The sequence below is a fragment of the Trachurus trachurus genome, assembly GCF_905171665.1.
Source record: "Trachurus trachurus genome assembly, chromosome: 22".
Classification (NCBI taxonomy): Eukaryota; Metazoa; Chordata; class Actinopteri; order Carangiformes; family Carangidae; genus Trachurus; species Trachurus trachurus.
Window position 1 is genome coordinate 10,211,895 of NC_139907.1, and position 16,475 is coordinate 10,228,369.

The 16,475-nt window shown below is 41.2% G+C and overlaps 2 protein-coding genes across 2 annotated transcripts; one reads left to right on the top strand and one right to left on the bottom strand.

The window, feature by feature from the left end:
- Window positions 1-512: 512 nt before the first annotated feature.
- pygl (phosphorylase, glycogen, liver) lies at window positions 513-11,759 on the top strand. The gene is made up of 20 exons (XM_083998879.1): window positions 513-835; window positions 1,452-1,553; window positions 1,684-1,762; window positions 2,710-2,813; window positions 3,554-3,685; window positions 3,892-4,003; window positions 4,421-4,503; window positions 4,631-4,768; window positions 5,227-5,319; window positions 5,720-5,866; window positions 6,029-6,192; window positions 7,149-7,263; window positions 7,399-7,500; window positions 8,102-8,249; window positions 8,601-8,659; window positions 8,780-8,921; window positions 9,810-10,017; window positions 10,103-10,237; window positions 10,421-10,487; window positions 11,117-11,759. Exons 1-20 carry the CDS (start codon window positions 593-595, stop codon window positions 11,303-11,305), a joined length of 2,562 nt encoding a protein of 853 aa, XP_083855005.1. The 5' UTR covers window positions 513-592; the 3' UTR covers window positions 11,306-11,759.
- A 37-nt stretch (window positions 11,760-11,796) lies between these two features.
- LOC311006165 (lysophosphatidylserine lipase ABHD12-like) lies at window positions 11,797-16,139 on the bottom strand. Its single transcript, XM_083998880.1, has 12 exons — window positions 15,868-16,139; window positions 14,795-14,897; window positions 14,461-14,580; window positions 14,269-14,299; window positions 14,131-14,176; window positions 13,705-13,834; window positions 13,528-13,565; window positions 13,165-13,244; window positions 12,628-12,710; window positions 12,420-12,501; window positions 12,189-12,322; window positions 11,797-11,946 (listed from the first exon to the last, which is right to left on the bottom strand). Exons 1-12 carry the CDS (start codon window positions 15,968-15,970, stop codon window positions 11,919-11,921), a joined length of 978 nt encoding a protein of 325 aa, XP_083855006.1. The 5' UTR covers window positions 15,971-16,139; the 3' UTR covers window positions 11,797-11,918.
- Window positions 16,140-16,475: the final 336 nt, after the last annotated feature.

Consider the following 16,475-nt stretch of genomic DNA (forward strand, 5'->3'; position numbering starts at 1 on the left):
TATCATGTGAGTTTTTCTAAAAGTTGTCTTTCTCTTTGACTCTTTCTCCCTTAACGTTATACCTGGTGAACCAACAGCTGTTTAATGTACTGTCTTCACTGTCAAATGTTCTTGCATCCATCCTTTGACTTAGTGTTTTTGTTTCCATCAGCCTTCCTCTCTGTCCTATCTCTCCATATAAATGTGATTTTCATGTCTTAAATATCATTGTTACTTTTGTTTTCATTAGGTTCATTCATGGTCTGATAGTGTGAAAGAGTAATAACATCAGAGTTCCTTCATCGTCTCACTAAACTTATGATAAATTATGATCTATAAGTGAAACTCACAGAGATCTGTGTCAACTTCAACAGGACAATCAGTCCCTCAGTGCTTCAGTTCACCTCCTCCTGCAGCTCAGCTGAGGCCTGACAGGGAAACACCCTCCCCCTGCACTCACCAATGAACCTCAGCTAAAGGCGGAGACTGCTGCAATGAAAACTGCCGCTCTGTTTCCTGTCAACTTCACTTCCAGCTCGGGACCAGCAGCCTGTCTTCTCACCAAGCACAGGACACGAGTCGACACACACCTTGCCCTCCCCCTCACCTCAGTATGGCGACACCCCTCACCGACCAGGAGAAGCGCAAGCAGATCAGCATCAGGGGGATCGTGGGAGTGGAGAATGTGGCCGAGCTGAAGAAGGGCTTCAACCGACACCTGCACTTCACCCTGGTGAAAGACAGGAACATTGCAACACCCAGGGATTACTACTTTGCCCTCGCCCACACTGTGAGAGATCACCTGGTGGGGAGGTGGATCAGGACACAGCAGTTTTACTATGAGGCCGACCCAAAGGTAAAAAAAAAAGATCAGAAGAAAAAACTGTTACTATTTCACACTGTAAAAACACGCTCCACATGCACTTCAGATTAAAATGCAGCATCTCTACACACAGAGACAATCTTTGGAAACACACTGCAGACACTTCACTCATCAGGAAAAGTTTGTCAGATGCAGGAAATGCCCTTTTATTTAGCAGACAACCCTGTTTGGTCTGTGGACTATATACAAAATGCATGACTTGTGCTTTTATTTTGAAGGAACACATTCTGTGGCATGTTTTTTTTTTATATATATAACTTTTTTTATGGGAAGTAGGCTATGTTCAAGTTTTAACAGTTGCATTAGACTTTCCAAATTTCCACTTGGTAGAACATTTCTTTCCTGTTTCTTTTTTTCAGGTCATTGCATCATGTTTACTCAGCTATTTTGTGCAGGAAAATGTTTCCTCGTTCGAGCTTCATTCAGCTCTGCGTTGCACTTATGCACCCTCATTGCATAATCAACCAAAGCAGATCATGAATAACCATGTGTATTTAATCTTTGATTTGTAAAAGTCTCTATAAAACATGCAGCCATGTGCAAAAAGTTTCACAATGTTCCTGTTTTCCTTTTTTTACTTTTACCCCAGAGGGTGTATTATCTGTCTCTGGAGTTCTACATGGGCAGGACGCTGCAGAACACCATGATCAACCTGGGGCTGCAGAACGCCTGCGATGAAGCTATCTACCAGGTCAGACTAGTTTATACAGGAAACAGTAGCCTCAGCAAACATAAATACTAATGCTGAGCACTGCGGTGGTTTTTATCAATTTGTGAACAGTGAAGTGAACAGAGGGATTGTGTGTTGCCCTCTGTTGTAGCTCGGCCTGGACATGGAGGAGCTGGAGGAGATGGAGGAGGATGCAGGTCTGGGCAACGGAGGCCTGGGCAGACTGGCAGGTAAAAGGCTGCACATGTGTGAAGAGAGAGAGAAAAAAAAGCTGTAAAAGTTGCAGTAAAGATAGAAAAACAAAACACATTTTGACTTTGAAATGGCTCTGCAAACACATTTTCTGGGGCATTTTCCCAAATAGAGATTAAACCAAGTCCTGGATTTAGATGAACAGAAATCTACTTTCTCCACTCGTGGTGTAAAATAGTCCTGGACTCAGTCTAGACCTGAATAAACTGAGCTGACTTCCTTAACGAAGATTAGATCTGCTCCAGGACTAAATCAGGGTTTAAATTAAACCTCCCAGGAGATTAATGTAATTTGTTGAAGAAGACACATGGATCACTTAGAGTGCATCAATGTAGATAAACAAAAACGACCAGCTGGACCGGTTTGTGCTGTCAGAAATGACAAAATAGTTTTTGAATGCATGAAGTAAATTCAGTGGAGATGACATCTGATACCCAAAGAGGAAACGCTGTGCCAGTTTGGTCTAGTCTATGTTTAAAAGCCAATCTGTGTGCAGCTAATTCAGGACAGCGCAGGTGAATTTATATTAATCTTGTTTACTTTAGTTCAATTTTCCTTAGGCCAAGTATAAGTGATCTTTAATTACTCTGTGTTTCAGAAGGACATTTATGGAAACTGTGATTAATTATTCTAGATTAAGTCTTAATTTAAACCCAATCTGTGAATCTGCCCCCTGGTCTCCATCACAACCTTACATTACTGTATAATTACCAGGCCAGTTTTGGCAGGTGTCCACTAGAAGCCTATTGTGTTTGCCTGCTGCTTATTCAACATGTGTGGCAACAGACTCTACATGTCCACATGAGCACTGAACTTCCCCCACAGCAACATGACCCAACTTTTAATTCCTCAATTCACCACTACAGTTTGAGTTTAAAGTTACGATTTCAGGTCTAACTGTGAGTGATTTTTTTTCTGAACACAGCCTGTTTCCTGGACTCCATGGCCACCCTGGGTCTCGCTGCGTACGGCTACGGGATTCGCTATGAGTATGGGATCTTTAACCAGAAGATAAGAGAAGGCTGGCAGGTACAGTAACTGCAGCTGATTTCAGTTTTTACACAGCTCCGTCGGCTGTCGTTAACCCCCCTGACCTCAAAGATTGACCTCCATACATATCTCTCTTATCTTTTACTTTGAAATCCACGATCCTCCATGTTCATTCTGCTGGGACTCAAAGTTAAACACAAAGTAGATACGAATTAGGTCGAAATACATCCCAGGCTAATCATTAACAGTGACTCCACCTGTGGTCTGCCCCCTTCAGTGCCAGCGATGGCGGTGCAAGCTCCCGGCAGAATCTGCTGGTTGGTTTTAGATGAAGAAAAAGAAATAAACACTGCTGTGATAAGAGACACAAAACTAAAGGCTTTTGCCCTTTTGAGTCCTGCTGCTTGTTTGCAGTTCGAGCCCTCAGTGTAAACATGCACCGCTGACGCTGAGGTTGATGAACTTTAAAGTCCAACTCCTGCTGCTGGTGGTTGGTCGTAAATACAGAGGAGGTCTGTGCATTTTAATCAGCAGAATCTGAGCCGCTCATTCCCTCTGACTGGATTTGATGTAACATTATAATAAAATGACTTGATTCATCATCACCAGAGAGAGAGAGACTTCTTTTTCAAACCTATGTAAGGAGGTCAGAGGTCAGAGAAAGTGGCGTTTTACTCTTACTTACTCTTGCTCAATGACTCATCTTTCTGTCTCTCTCAACCTCCTGTGTCACATTGATTAAAGCTTTTTATTCTCTGCCCTTGACCGACCTGGTTTAGGTGGAGGAGGCAGACGATTGGCTGAGACACGGAAACCCCTGGGAGAAGGCCCGGCCCGAGTACATGCTGCCAGTTCACTTCTACGGACGCGTGGAGGAGACGAGAGAAGGCTCCAAATGGGTCGACACCCAGGTCATGATGCTGAACTGTTAATTAGATAAAACTCTGGGAAGATCACTTTTAGTTTTGCACCCACAAACTAATTACCTTCTTAGAAAAACAATTAAGTCTTAAATAAAGATTTTATAAACTGGTTTCAATGTTAAATGAAAAGCTAAGTTGTGAGTTTGAGTTGACAGTTCTGCTGACTCAGTCTGTTTTCACTGCTCTGTGTGCAGGTGGTGCTGGCGATGCCGTACGACACGCCCATCCCCGGCTACATGAACAACACTGTAAATACCATGAGGCTCTGGTCTGCTCGCGCCCCCAACGACTTCAACCTGAGAGACTGTGAGTCCCACATCTTAAAGTATTTTGCACAAAACAGACTTAGACATTTCATTCCAGCTTTCAACAGAAAGTCTGCAATAAAGACGGAAGCTGCTGCAACAGTGGCGACATGCAACGACATGTAGGGGTTGCAAAACAGATCAAATGCAGTTGTTTCTTATTCTTCTTTAGATCTCTTTAAACCATAAGCACTGTGATTAATAAAATATTATATAGCATCAGTTAAATAAACTGTTTAACTATTTATTTCAATATCTTGATAATTGTAGTTTGTTTTTTCATGCTGTTTTTACTGTATTTGTAATTGTATGTGTGTGACCCCAGGAAGAATATCCATTGCTCCTATAATGAAGTAATGGTTTAATGGGGATCCCAATTAATAAACAAATAAACTAAGATGCATTCAACTCTCTGCAGTTAACGTTGGAGATTACATTCAGGCCGTGCTGGACAGAAACCTGGCTGAGAACATCTCCCGTGTGCTTTACCCCAATGACAATGTAAGTTCAACACCTCATTATTAAGTGTGTGATGCATCGATATCTTCTTATCACAACATCGTCTTCTTTAACAGGGAATCATTAACTAACTGTGGCTTTTCTGTCTGAATCTGTTTCTCTGTCCCAGTTCTTTGAAGGGAAAGAACTTCGTCTGAAGCAGGAGTATTTCGTCGTGGCCGCCACCCTCCAGGACATCATTCGCCGCTTCAAGACCACGAAGAAGGGCACGGGTGGTCGCACGTCCTTCGAGAGTTTCCCAGACAAGGTGAGTTGCTCAATGATGGACGTCTGTTTCAGCAGGAATAAGATATATTTCTTCATTTCATTTCCTAACTTTGATCGCTGGCCAGGAGCAAGGAGTCGATTTGAGTTAAAGCTCCTGAGCCCTAAATTCAAAATGACTCAGAGGAGCCTGAGTTCAGAGCAGAGATCCAACAGAAACACCTGCAGAACAGATGATCAGCAGAAACATCCACTTTAGCCTGAAAACTGAATCTATTAAATCTACAGCAGCAGCAGACTTTGTTTCATAACACTGAGGGAAAAACCCTGCAGATATAATATAAAGATTTATATTAAACACCTGCTGTTTCTCAGCTGCTTCTTTAATAATACTGAGAACAGGCTACAAGTAAACTTATACAACACACTCTCAAGATCCATTATAACAAGACAATACGATAAGGCGACAACTGCTTCACTGCACTATGTCCTGTTTTCCAGGTCGCCATCCAACTGAACGACACTCATCCAGCCATGGCCATCCCCGAGCTGATGAGGATCTTTGTGGACATCGAGAAACTGGACTGGGACACGGTGAGTATCTGATGAGGTGATAGTGAGCAGGAGATCCTACTTTGCAAGACTAATAGTGCACCAAACACAGAGCGGATCTGAATTATGCCATTTATCCTATTGAACGTGATCTATAATGCAATAATTGCAACAGGTTTAACTTAGGAAATAATGCAGTCTATGCAAGTTAACACCAAGAAGTTTCAAAACCACAGAGTGCAGCAAATGAAACAGATCTTTGTGTTGCATTATCTTGATGTGCAACAGGTAAAGCTGTTGGTCTGGTGAACAAATAAAGTCCAAATAGGCCAGGAAAAAGTGGGGGAGATTTTGACTGGTTTATAGAATATGAAAACAACTCCAAAGCTCAAGTGTGATGTTAATTAGTCATTAAATGAACTCTGTGCCTACCTCTGTGCAGGCCTGGGATCTCACCAAACGCACCTTCGCCTACACCAACCACACCGTCCTGCCCGAGGCTCTGGAGCGTTGGCCTGTGGAGCTGCTGGAGACGCTGCTGCCCAGACACCTGCAGATCATCTACCAGATCAACCAGGTCCACCTCGATGTAGGTACCACTGCTCACAGTCAGTCAAAAGACAAATCCACCACAGTCATCCGGCTATGTGTGTTACTATTTCCTGTGTGAAAAAAGTTTCTTTACTTTTGCAATAAGAAGAAGAAATCAGTGATTAAAGCTGCTCCTGTGTGTGTTTTGCTGCTGCTGCAGAACATCGCAACTATGTTCCCAAATGACATGGACAAAATGAGGAAAATGTCTCTGATTGAAGAGGACGGATGCAAGCGGGTGAACATGGCTCATCTGTGCATCGTGGGCTCTCACGCTGTGAACGGAGTCGCTGAGATACACTCCAACATCATCAAGACTGAAGTGTGAGTCCTCTGCACAGTAATGACGCAGACAAGTCGATCACAGACAATCAGAGCTAATCAGGTATAAGATTAAACAACAGATACACTGATGAATTACGAAAAACTGCAACAAAAATGCAAATCACCACATAAACCATGGTTGCAACACGAGTATGGCCTCATAAATTACCACAGGGTTGAATCATCGTCTGTCACACTGTCTTCACTGTGGGAACTTGTCTGACAATGCAAATGTTTAAAAAACCTTGTAAACTATAGCTTTAATTCTAAAATACAAAAGTGCCGCAACTTATGACCACACACACATATGTAATATGACATATATGTACATATAAAAAGCACACAATTATAACATAACAAAAAAAAAATTATACATGGAATCTGAAACTACTCCACATATTGACATTCATGTCTAGTCCAAATAGCTCTATTTATATTAACTATGTTTGCTTCTGTTGTAAACATTTGTTTAATATCTTTATCTCAAACCTTGTAAGTTTATGTTGATATTATAAACAGTGGGTTCAGAAATCTGAGGCCAGTTTCCTAGGATGTAAATCTAAGTCAAAATTACTGTCGAAAGTAAAAAGAAAAACATACATAAAAGGTGTATTAGGCTACTAAAGATCCATTCAAAAAATGAAATCTAAATTTAATTTATTTATGTATAATGCAGTCGCAACATATACAGATATTTTCCATATGTACAACAGATCTTACTATGAGTTTGTATTGATATTATAAACTTGTATCTCCACATAAACAGCAACATAACTCTGGATATAGGAACCTTTATGTCATTATGTTTCCACATGGATGCTTAAGGAGATACTACATGTAGCCCTTTAAGCTCATTCAAACCACATGGATCCACATCCTGTGTCCACCATACGTGTCTCTATCATTGTGACCTTTGACCTTTGTCCTCTGTATCGTTTCTGATTTTCCTCCTGCAGATTTAAAGATTTCAGTGACCTGGAACCAGAGAAGTTTCAGAACAAAACCAACGGCATCACTCCCAGACGCTGGCTGCTGCTCTGCAACCCCGGCCTGGCCGAGCTCATCGCTGAGGTCAGTTTGAGCAGTAACCATGGCAACCTGTATATCCCCCCAGCTGTTATAAGAGCCGGTCTGAGCCCCTGACTGGTTTACAGTTTGTTTTACTGACGTTCACTGTTTTAATGTGAAATCTAACTCCTGTCTCAGGTGATCGGGGAGGATTATGTGAAGGAGCTGAGTCAGCTTGAGAAGCTGAACGACTTCGTGGACGACGTTGCGTTCATCCGTGACGTCTCTAAAGTGAAGCAGGTGAGTCACAGTGTCTGATTCATACTTATTGTTTTTACAGCACCACATTTATCTTGCAGCTTTTTAAAAAAGAAATTCAACCCATTTTTGAGGACACACCAGTGAAACACTGCTTACTCATCTTTGCATCAGTATTACCCATCCAATCATACCATATAACAGAATTAAGTGCCAAAAATGTAAATGCATTTATAAATGCTGAATCCATCATTTAATATGTTTGAAAATACAATTATCAAACACATTATATTAATCCAGAGTTATTATAAACATATATATAAACTATATATAAATAGATTCAGAGGCTTTAGCTGTTATGATAAAGCCGATTCTTCCATAGTGTGACAGCATTGTGTTGTCATACATGCAGAGTGGTTGCCTTATTCAAATACCATCTCCAACATGTTTATTATCTCTTCATGTCACAGCAGGTGAAGACATTGCAGTCTGATCAATTTTGTGTGTTGCATCATTGCGTTCTTCCTGTTTTAAATTCAGTGCATGTCTGCACAGGCCGCACCTGTGGCTCAGCAGCTTCACATCAGTGAAGTCAACGACTCCCTCGTCGATAACTTGTCACGTACGACTGATTCTCTCGCAGGATAACAAGGTGAAATTCGCTCAGTACCTGGAGCAGGAGTACAGGGTGAAAATCAACCCGTCCTCCATGTTTGACGTCCACGTGAAGAGGATCCACGAGTACAAGCGGCAGCTGCTCAACTGCCTGCACATCATCACCATGTACAACCGTATGTGAAATCAGCCATGTTTAATCATTTAATAAGAGCCGGAGGGTTTCACAACGAGTCATCATAGGTCTGACTCTCAGTGAGTGATATGATACCTGACACAATCTGACAAGATGCAGAAGAATCTTCTCACCCAAGCAAGTTAAAACAAACACTAGTGAGAATGACAAGTTATCAGGCATGTGAAGCAAGTGTGGGAAATTTCCACACCGTTGTCAGACTGATATAAACATGAAGGCAGTTTTATCAGCAGTTTACTTTAGTGATGCATGTCTAATGTGTTCATATCTGCTGTTTTTGTTAATGCTGCATCACTGGTGAAGAGTGTGTGTCCTCTGTTTTGTTCCAAAGGCATCAGAAAGAACCCGACTGCACCTTTTGTACCTCGCACAGTGATCATCGGTGGAAAGGTACCAGCTCAGCCCAGATCCAACCAGACAAACCACACTCATGATGAGTAAACACAGGCTCAAAACAGTGGTGTGGTTACAGTATTAATGCAGTAAGTCATGCACTGTCACCCTCTGCAGGCTGCTCCAGGGTATCACATGGCCAAAATGATCATCAAGCTCATCACCTCTGTGGGTGACGTGGTGAACAACGACCCCGTGGTGGGAGACAAGCTGAAGGTCATCTACCTGGAGAACTACAGGGTGTCTCTGGCAGAGAAAGGTACCACACAACAACTTACTTACTCAGACTAAGCATCACACTCAAGCAGAGGCGTTGCAACAGGGCAGGCAGGCCAGGCAATTGCCAAGGGCCCTGAGCTGGAAGAGGGCCCCAGGGACGGCTGACATTGGTGCATATCGGTGGCAACCTGATGTTATCACTGGCTGTGTACATTGAATGTTGTGCCGAATCAACTCAGTATCATATATAAAAATGTAACCACCCTAGTGACATAGCAACAACAACCAAGCGAGTGATTATGTACATTCACTGAGCGAATATTTTGAAAATAAAAGATATATTTCTCGCTAGAAATATAGGCCCTAATCAAAGGACATTCTTATGCAGAAACTACCTCAAAATATTGATTTTTCCACTAAAAATTATATAATAATGATAAATATTTGCTATGTTGTTTTGTTCTCACGGCCGGAAACTTGAAAGTCATGTGACTTGGACGCAAAAAAATAGGAAAAAAATAGTCAGAAAAAATGTAACAGTCATACAATTTAAGAGCCGTTATTGTAAACCCTCTATGTTTTTGCACTTTGGACCAACATAGCCAAGGTACATTTTATATGAGACTGCGTTGGCATAGTATGCGGAATTGAATCATTAATAGTTTGGGATTTTTGGATTCATTCACAGTTAATGTTTGTGGTCCCGGTTGGGGGTGGGGGGCCCTCCAAGTTACCTCTTGCCTGGGGCCTCCAGAGTGTCTAGAAACGCCCCTGCACTCAAGTCTCTGTTGTCCAGAGGGATTTTACTCCAGAATATTGAACTCTCTGAGACAAAAATCTACCTCAACTCAAAAGGATTGTTCACAGGAAATCAGTCAGGTCAGTCTTCTTCTTTTGGTTTTTACTCACAGTGTCTGTTTTCTGTCAGTGATCCCTGCTACAGATCTGTCAGAGCAGATCTCCACTGCCGGCACTGAGGCGTCAGGAACAGGAAACATGAAGTTCATGCTGAACGGCGCTCTGACCATCGGCACCATGGACGGAGCCAACGTGGAGATGGCCGAAGAGGCCGGAGAGGAGAACCTGTTCATCTTTGGCATGAGGGTGGAGGATGTGGCTGAAATGGACAAAAAGGGGTAAAGGAGACTCTTCTTTGAAATCTTATGCTTTCATGTTTTCATGTCGTTAAAACAAAACCTTTTATTTGTTTTTTTTTCTTAGATATGATGCCATGTTGTACTACAACAAGATCCCTGAGCTGAAACAAGTGATGGACCAGATTACAAGCGGGTTTTTCAGCCCCAAGAATCCAGACATTTTCAAAGACCTCACCAACATGCTCTTCAAACACGACCGGTGAGCGACGTAACCTCAGATCCTCTCGACATGCACATGATTTCATCTTCAAACCCGCTCCTATTTGTTGTCAGAAGTGGATTTTGTTCTTCAAACGAGTGACGCCTCACTCATGCACATTTTATGAGTTGTGAGTTCAAGTTGTCAGATCTGACTGTTTTATTCTCTCTTGTCTCTCTTCAGTTTCAAAGTGTTTGCAGACTTTGAAGACTACATAAAATGTCAAGAGAAAGTCAGCCAGCTCTATCAGGTAACATTTTCCTCACACAGACCCAGATCAAGATGTATCTGAAAACATTTCTATCATGGTGTTAATTTGGTGTCTCTTTTTCCTTTCTTTATTATTTTCTTTTCTTTTTAATTTTTAAAGTTTGAATTGATATAGATTATGAAGCCTTTTTCACAGTTTTCATCTAGTGTTCATAACAAAAACAATCTAGTTTCACATCTGCCCCAACAACAACAGGTTGGTGTCAGCCAATCAGAAGAGAGGATACTCCTGGCCTCTCTTCCGATTGGCTGGCAGTTTTCTGAGTAATACAATATAAAACAGAGCAGATTTAAGGTAAAACAGGTCGAAATAGCTGTGGGCGGTGACTGCTTTGTGACTTTGTGACATCAGAAAGTTACAGGAAGTCCTGACAGCTCGTTTTAAGGCTCAGTTTCCGAATCCACGCCTGATTATAATATTATCAAATACAGAACATCTAAATAATTTAAACCTGCCTTAACACAGGATGTGCTGTTTAATAATTAGGCTGTTACATATAGTTGATTACTAAGGGCTTAAAACAAGGGGAGGTCATAATAAGCACCAACCTAGAGAAGCATGAATGACACAAAACAATGTACGAATAATGTTTTCCTGTGCCCTAAAAGAATCCAAAGGAGTGGACGAAGATGGTGATCAAGAACATCGCAGCCACAGGAAAGTTCTCCAGCGACAGAACCATCACAGAGTACGCGACAGAGGTGTGGGGGGTGGAGCCGACAGACCTGAAGATCCCTGCGCCAAACGAGCCGAGAGAGGCCATCGAAGAAACGGCCAGAGCTCTGAAGAAAATGTGAGGCTGCTTCACGACCAAATGCCTTCATGTTTACAACGTCTCAACTGTTCCTCTGTGCCTTTTAGTCTTCAAGTCACGTGTCACTGAACTTTTCGATAGCTTTTAGTGTTTCAGAAATCACTTCTGCACGTTTTTTTTTCATTGTCAAAGCACTTGCATTGTCTGTTACAGTTCTTTAGTCTCAACTCATACCGAAAATATGGAGCCAGTGTGAAGAGCAAGGTCAAATATTTGCAGATGATTTGCTCATATTCAACATTCCTGGTGCACAGGATGGGCGGTGCGTTCTGCATGTCAGGAATTCAGTAGGATGTCAGTCACAGAGCAGCTGACTAAACTGAATTTTTAATTACATTCCTGTGAGTTTATGCTGCAGAGCCCATACTCCATATACAGACTGAAACCAGATTTATTTGTCTCTGTATCTTCTACTTCATTTGTGATCTACACTATTTCATCCCAGGGTTGGAATAAAAAAAAAAACTTTCTGTGTGATGTCATATCAAGTGCTTTTATTTCATGTTTTTAGAAGTTCATTCCAGCAGAAACCAAATCTGTACAGAAGCAACAAAGTGACAAAAACCTACAAAGCAGATGCACTTCTCTGGAGCACTCTACCGTCTCAGCTTTTGAAGAAATCCCCTGCAACAAGAGGCAGATAGAATATTAAATTTATTCAAATTTCCTGAGGGAAATGTGGTTTATGAACAGCATCTGCAGAAACTACACTGGAAACTTTTGCAGAAACAGATGAATGGTTATTACAGTATACACCATAGATAAAAATGATATCTCTAAACTTTTGCCTGAACCAACTGTAACAGACTTTTTTAGCTGAACAGAACATGTATCGTGATGTCTGTGAAATTTAACTATAAACTTACTGAACCACATTTGACAGATTTGGATCTAAGTAGATGCCGTTGTGGGAGAATCCATGGTTTGCGGCGTAGGAGATCATTTCAACCTGAACATCTGTGTTGTGTTGTTTCTGGGCCTGGAGTGAAATCTGGTACAGCTGGAGACAGGAGAAAATGCAAAGTCATTCAGCAAAGAGGCAGCGAGATTCGCCAGGAAGTTATCTGAGCAGAGGAAAGGAAGAAGATTAAGTGTACCTCCAGACCCATGCGATAAGGTACAATGTTGTCATCCTCTGCATGCAATATAAGAAGGGGACTGGTGGTCAAGGTCTTCAAACTGTGAGTAGCAGTTAAAAACATTATAGTCAGAGATTAATTTTATAAAATGTTGAATCCAAATCAAAGCAGAAGAAAAATTAAATAGGGTATCTTCAAAAATAAGAGGATTTATGTAGCTACTTACTTTTTATCATTTGCAAATTCAATGTTGTTCCCTTCCAGGATGCTCCAGACCAAACTCTCAAATCCTGGGAGGAACATGTACAGCTGGAGGAAAAGATGCACAACTTAAAAAAAAAAAAAATATATATATATATATATATATATATATATACATTTGGGCAATACCTGATGCAGTGCTATACATACAATTACTTGTGGAGATGATGTGTGCACAGTGAACTCTTCCTTGATTATTACATGTGGGTCTCAGAGTTGTGGTCCATCATTGGCTTTAATAGATCAATATATACATTACACGTTGACTTGCACATTCAGCCACTTCTCTTTCCACAGTCTCTCTTTTTTTTCAGTCTTGACTGACTGAAACATCTTGGTATTTTTTAATATAAATGTCCAAGAGATATTTGCTGCTGTTGTCTTAGTGTTTCTGTCTGTTATTCTTTTGAAACAAGACAAACTTCACACAGCTGTGTTTCCACAGATTGGTAAACACCCCGAGGAGCTGCAGACACACAAAAATGTAACATCTGGCCCTCACCTTAGCGAGCGGGTGAAGCACTACCACCTCTCCGATTTTTGTGTATGGAGCTTGAAGGATTAAAGCATCAAGAGGAGACCCTGGTGTTGGAGACAGTTAGAAACGACATTACAGATGGATTGGGCATCGGTTTTCAATTTTACAAAACATACCAAATATGTTAGAGTGATATCACTTAGTTTGGATTTAGGGCACAGTGAGAAACAAGCTAAGGTGCAGAGCCCTCGAATGAAGCAGCCTAATGAAATTCAGCCACCTTTACATTACACCTGTGTTCTCCTGCATTTCTAGGTCAAGAGGTCTTTAACATGATGTCAGCGTAATTACTGAAGAAGAAAGATAAGATAGTGAACTTCGACCCACCTGCTTCCTGTAGTCTCACAGCAACATTAGAGGCAACCCTACAAAAAAATAAAAATAACATGAGTATGCTTTGCATGTTTACATCAGTTTTGATGAGTTAAAACGTTTCATTTGTGTGCATTAATGACATGAACAAAGGATGTTAGTAGTGAAAGTGTTTGAAAGAGAGAAACTGACCCAGTGCCAAGTGAGTGTCCCCATAAACAGACAAGACTCCCTCTGCTTTGTTGCTTTACCCACTGGTACAGGTAGAGGGCGTCACTGGTCAACCCAGCTTCACTAGGCTCTCCACTGGAGTCTCCATAACCTCATGAAAACACACAACAACAACAACCTCAGAAACATACTGTACATTAACTGCCAATACAATAAAATACTGTAATGTAATAATTTGAAAATGGTCAAAGAGTATCCATGATCCCAAAAAAATTTTGTAGTTAGGATTTCATTCAAACATTTCAGTGCAAAAATTATCAGTTGAGGAGCAATAATCAGCATCTTGATAATAATAATTATAATGATGATGGCCTGGATTTAAATAGCGCTTTTCATGGCACCCAAAGCGCATTACAGAAACCATTACTCATTCATACCACACCTTACCTCTGTAGTCTAAAGATAAGACATGATACCCTGCAGAACTCATGATCTGCAACACACAAAAATCACAAATGAATCTTTAAGCTTAAAATCAAAACAATTCCCAAAAGCTGACAAGTATTTTCAGAAGACAAACCTCACCTTCATCAGCTCTACTCGGTGTTTCATCCCCCTGCACAAATGACAAGAGAGCAATGAATACAAACAAACACGTGGCTTTTAGACTCATTTCCTCTGATCCTCAAATCCTTGTGCGCCTGAGCAGCCATGCAATACCCACTAGACTCCATTAGGATCAACTCAAGGGTTTCTATCGTGCCACTCTCATCCCACCTGGTTCCCGCGTTTCCATGGAGATAGATAATAACAGGATGGCCGTCTCCCAGAGACTCCCGGTACCACTCAGGGCTTTTCCCCTCGGCCTTCTCCCATTGGCTGGCAGGGAGCGTATGCCTACGAGACACAAAGATAGATAGGGACTGAAGAGACTGAGCATCACAAACAAATACGACTGCCTTTTAAGATACACAGTAGGATTTTGAGTGGTTCTCCTGCTGCTACGTGAGTCGAGTGCCACCTGGGTCAAATGTGCAGCAGCACGTCTTTGTGGTTTTTTCAAGTGCTCATGCACTCAAATCTACACAAAAGGAATCTACACATGACCCACCACACTCCCACAGAGATACCGTCCTCTGTGTTGAGGTAGAAGTTGCATGTGTGGTTGACGACATCCTCAGGTCGGCTGAGATCCAGGAAGAATGGAAGCCTCACTGTGGCAACAAGCAAGAGCACACAAGGTAAGTAGCTTACAAGTTTTCTTATGTTTTATGTTTCATCACATCATAATGTATCACACTGTATCGTATCATATAACTATACACAAATACTGTTATATGATTACTTTGTGTTCCTATTATATTATCTAAATGTATCTATCTGCCCTAATTAATGAGTGACAGCATGTCCTTTAAGCACTGACTAGTTTAGTGTCTTTAAGTCTTGTCTAAAATAGAAATGAAGCAGTGCCTCTATCATAAATTAGATGTAATGCACCTTAGCAACACAGTGAAGTTCACACATATAGGTATGCTAAAATATTAATTTAGCTGTAAAATAGTTTTGAGTTCAACTACATTGCTCAGTATCATTATTAGCCTTTTATACGTATTGTATCTTAATTTCATATCGCATCATATTGTATCGTGCCGTATCGTATCATATCGTATCGTGTCATATTGTATCACATTGTGTCACATTGTTTTATGCTGTAAGTACCTTATCATATCGTACCGCCTTGTGCCATAACATATCGTATTGCATTATTCAAGTTTGTGAGTTACAAATGTATTTGGTTCAAAACCTGATGAAAAACTACCTCAATCATAGACCTTGTATTTTTTTTAAACTGTAATATTGGGTGGTATTGGGTATTGAAAACACTACACTGTGGCATTAGTGCAATACTCATTCATCAGTCTTTAAAACAAAGTAAGATTGCAGACAATGTGCCTTTGTTTTCACAGCACACATTTTGGCTTGTCACAATGGAAAAAGCACAGGTGTTAATAATAACACTAACAATGCCTCTATTCTCTTCAAGTGTCTCAGTAAAACATGGCAGGATGACAGTGAGCCAGCACGTACGATACCAGGGCCCAACTTAATGCAATTTATACAAATATTGGTTCTAATATTGAATAAACACTCTGGACTAGCAACACACAGCAGCCTACTACTTACACAAGTGAGCAAATATGGCGTGGCCCAGTATCCAAGGGAACAGGAAGAGAAAGACGGGCACTGAGGCATAGACAGTGACCAGGAAGGACACAGCTCTCTTCATTTCTGCCTCACGTGAAAACTAGCTCCTCTCTGCAGCTGTGAACAAAATCTGCCCGGCTGTCAGAGTGTCAGTGTATGAAGTGAAGGAGAATCCAGCAGAGCTCCCCTCCTGCACAACAGCAGTATTGTGAAAGACAGAGAAAAGAGGTCAACGTTCAACTGAGACGAATTGTATCCTCTGTGTTGCTATTGGCTCACATTTGACACAGCGATTCAAACATGTCGTAAAAGGGAAATTAAGTCAGCTTCTGGTTCCTGATAAAAGTGTAGATTAGAATATGTCCGAGAGGCCTTTTTCTTTTCTTTTTTTACACAAGAACAATGACAACAAAGTACAGAATTAGTGCCTTTGATGTTTAGCCAACAGATCGCAGAGATAAGCTGCACCAAATGTTATAAAATCATCCATGGGAGCAAACATTTGGCAACTAAAACAACAAACCCTTACCGCCCCTATAATGGCACTCAAACAGAAAAAAACAGAACACACCCACCTGACAACTCAC

Bases quoted from the DNA above. Each gene is read 5' to 3' on its own strand.
- LOC311006165 (XM_083998880.1), bottom strand. From the start codon at position 15,970: ATGAAGAGAGCTGTGTCCTTCCTGGTCACTGTCTATGCCTCAGTGCCC. The intron at 14,581-14,794 runs GTGGGTCATGTG...TGTGTCTCGTAG, and splicing joins GGTATCTCTGTGGGAGTGTG to GCATACGCTCCCTGCCAGCC. The intron at 13,245-13,527 runs GTGGGTCGAAGT...CTCCAACACCAG, and splicing joins TGTGAGACTACAGGAAGCAG to GGTCTCCTCTTGATGCTTTA.
- pygl (XM_083998879.1), top strand. From the start codon at position 593: ATGGCGACACCCCTCACCGACCAGGAGAAGCGCAAGCAGATCAGCATC. The intron at 1,763-2,709 runs GTAAAAGGCTGC...TTCTGAACACAG, and splicing joins AGGCCTGGGCAGACTGGCAG to CCTGTTTCCTGGACTCCATG. The intron at 4,769-5,226 runs GTGAGTTGCTCA...CCTGTTTTCCAG, and splicing joins TCGAGAGTTTCCCAGACAAG to GTCGCCATCCAACTGAACGA.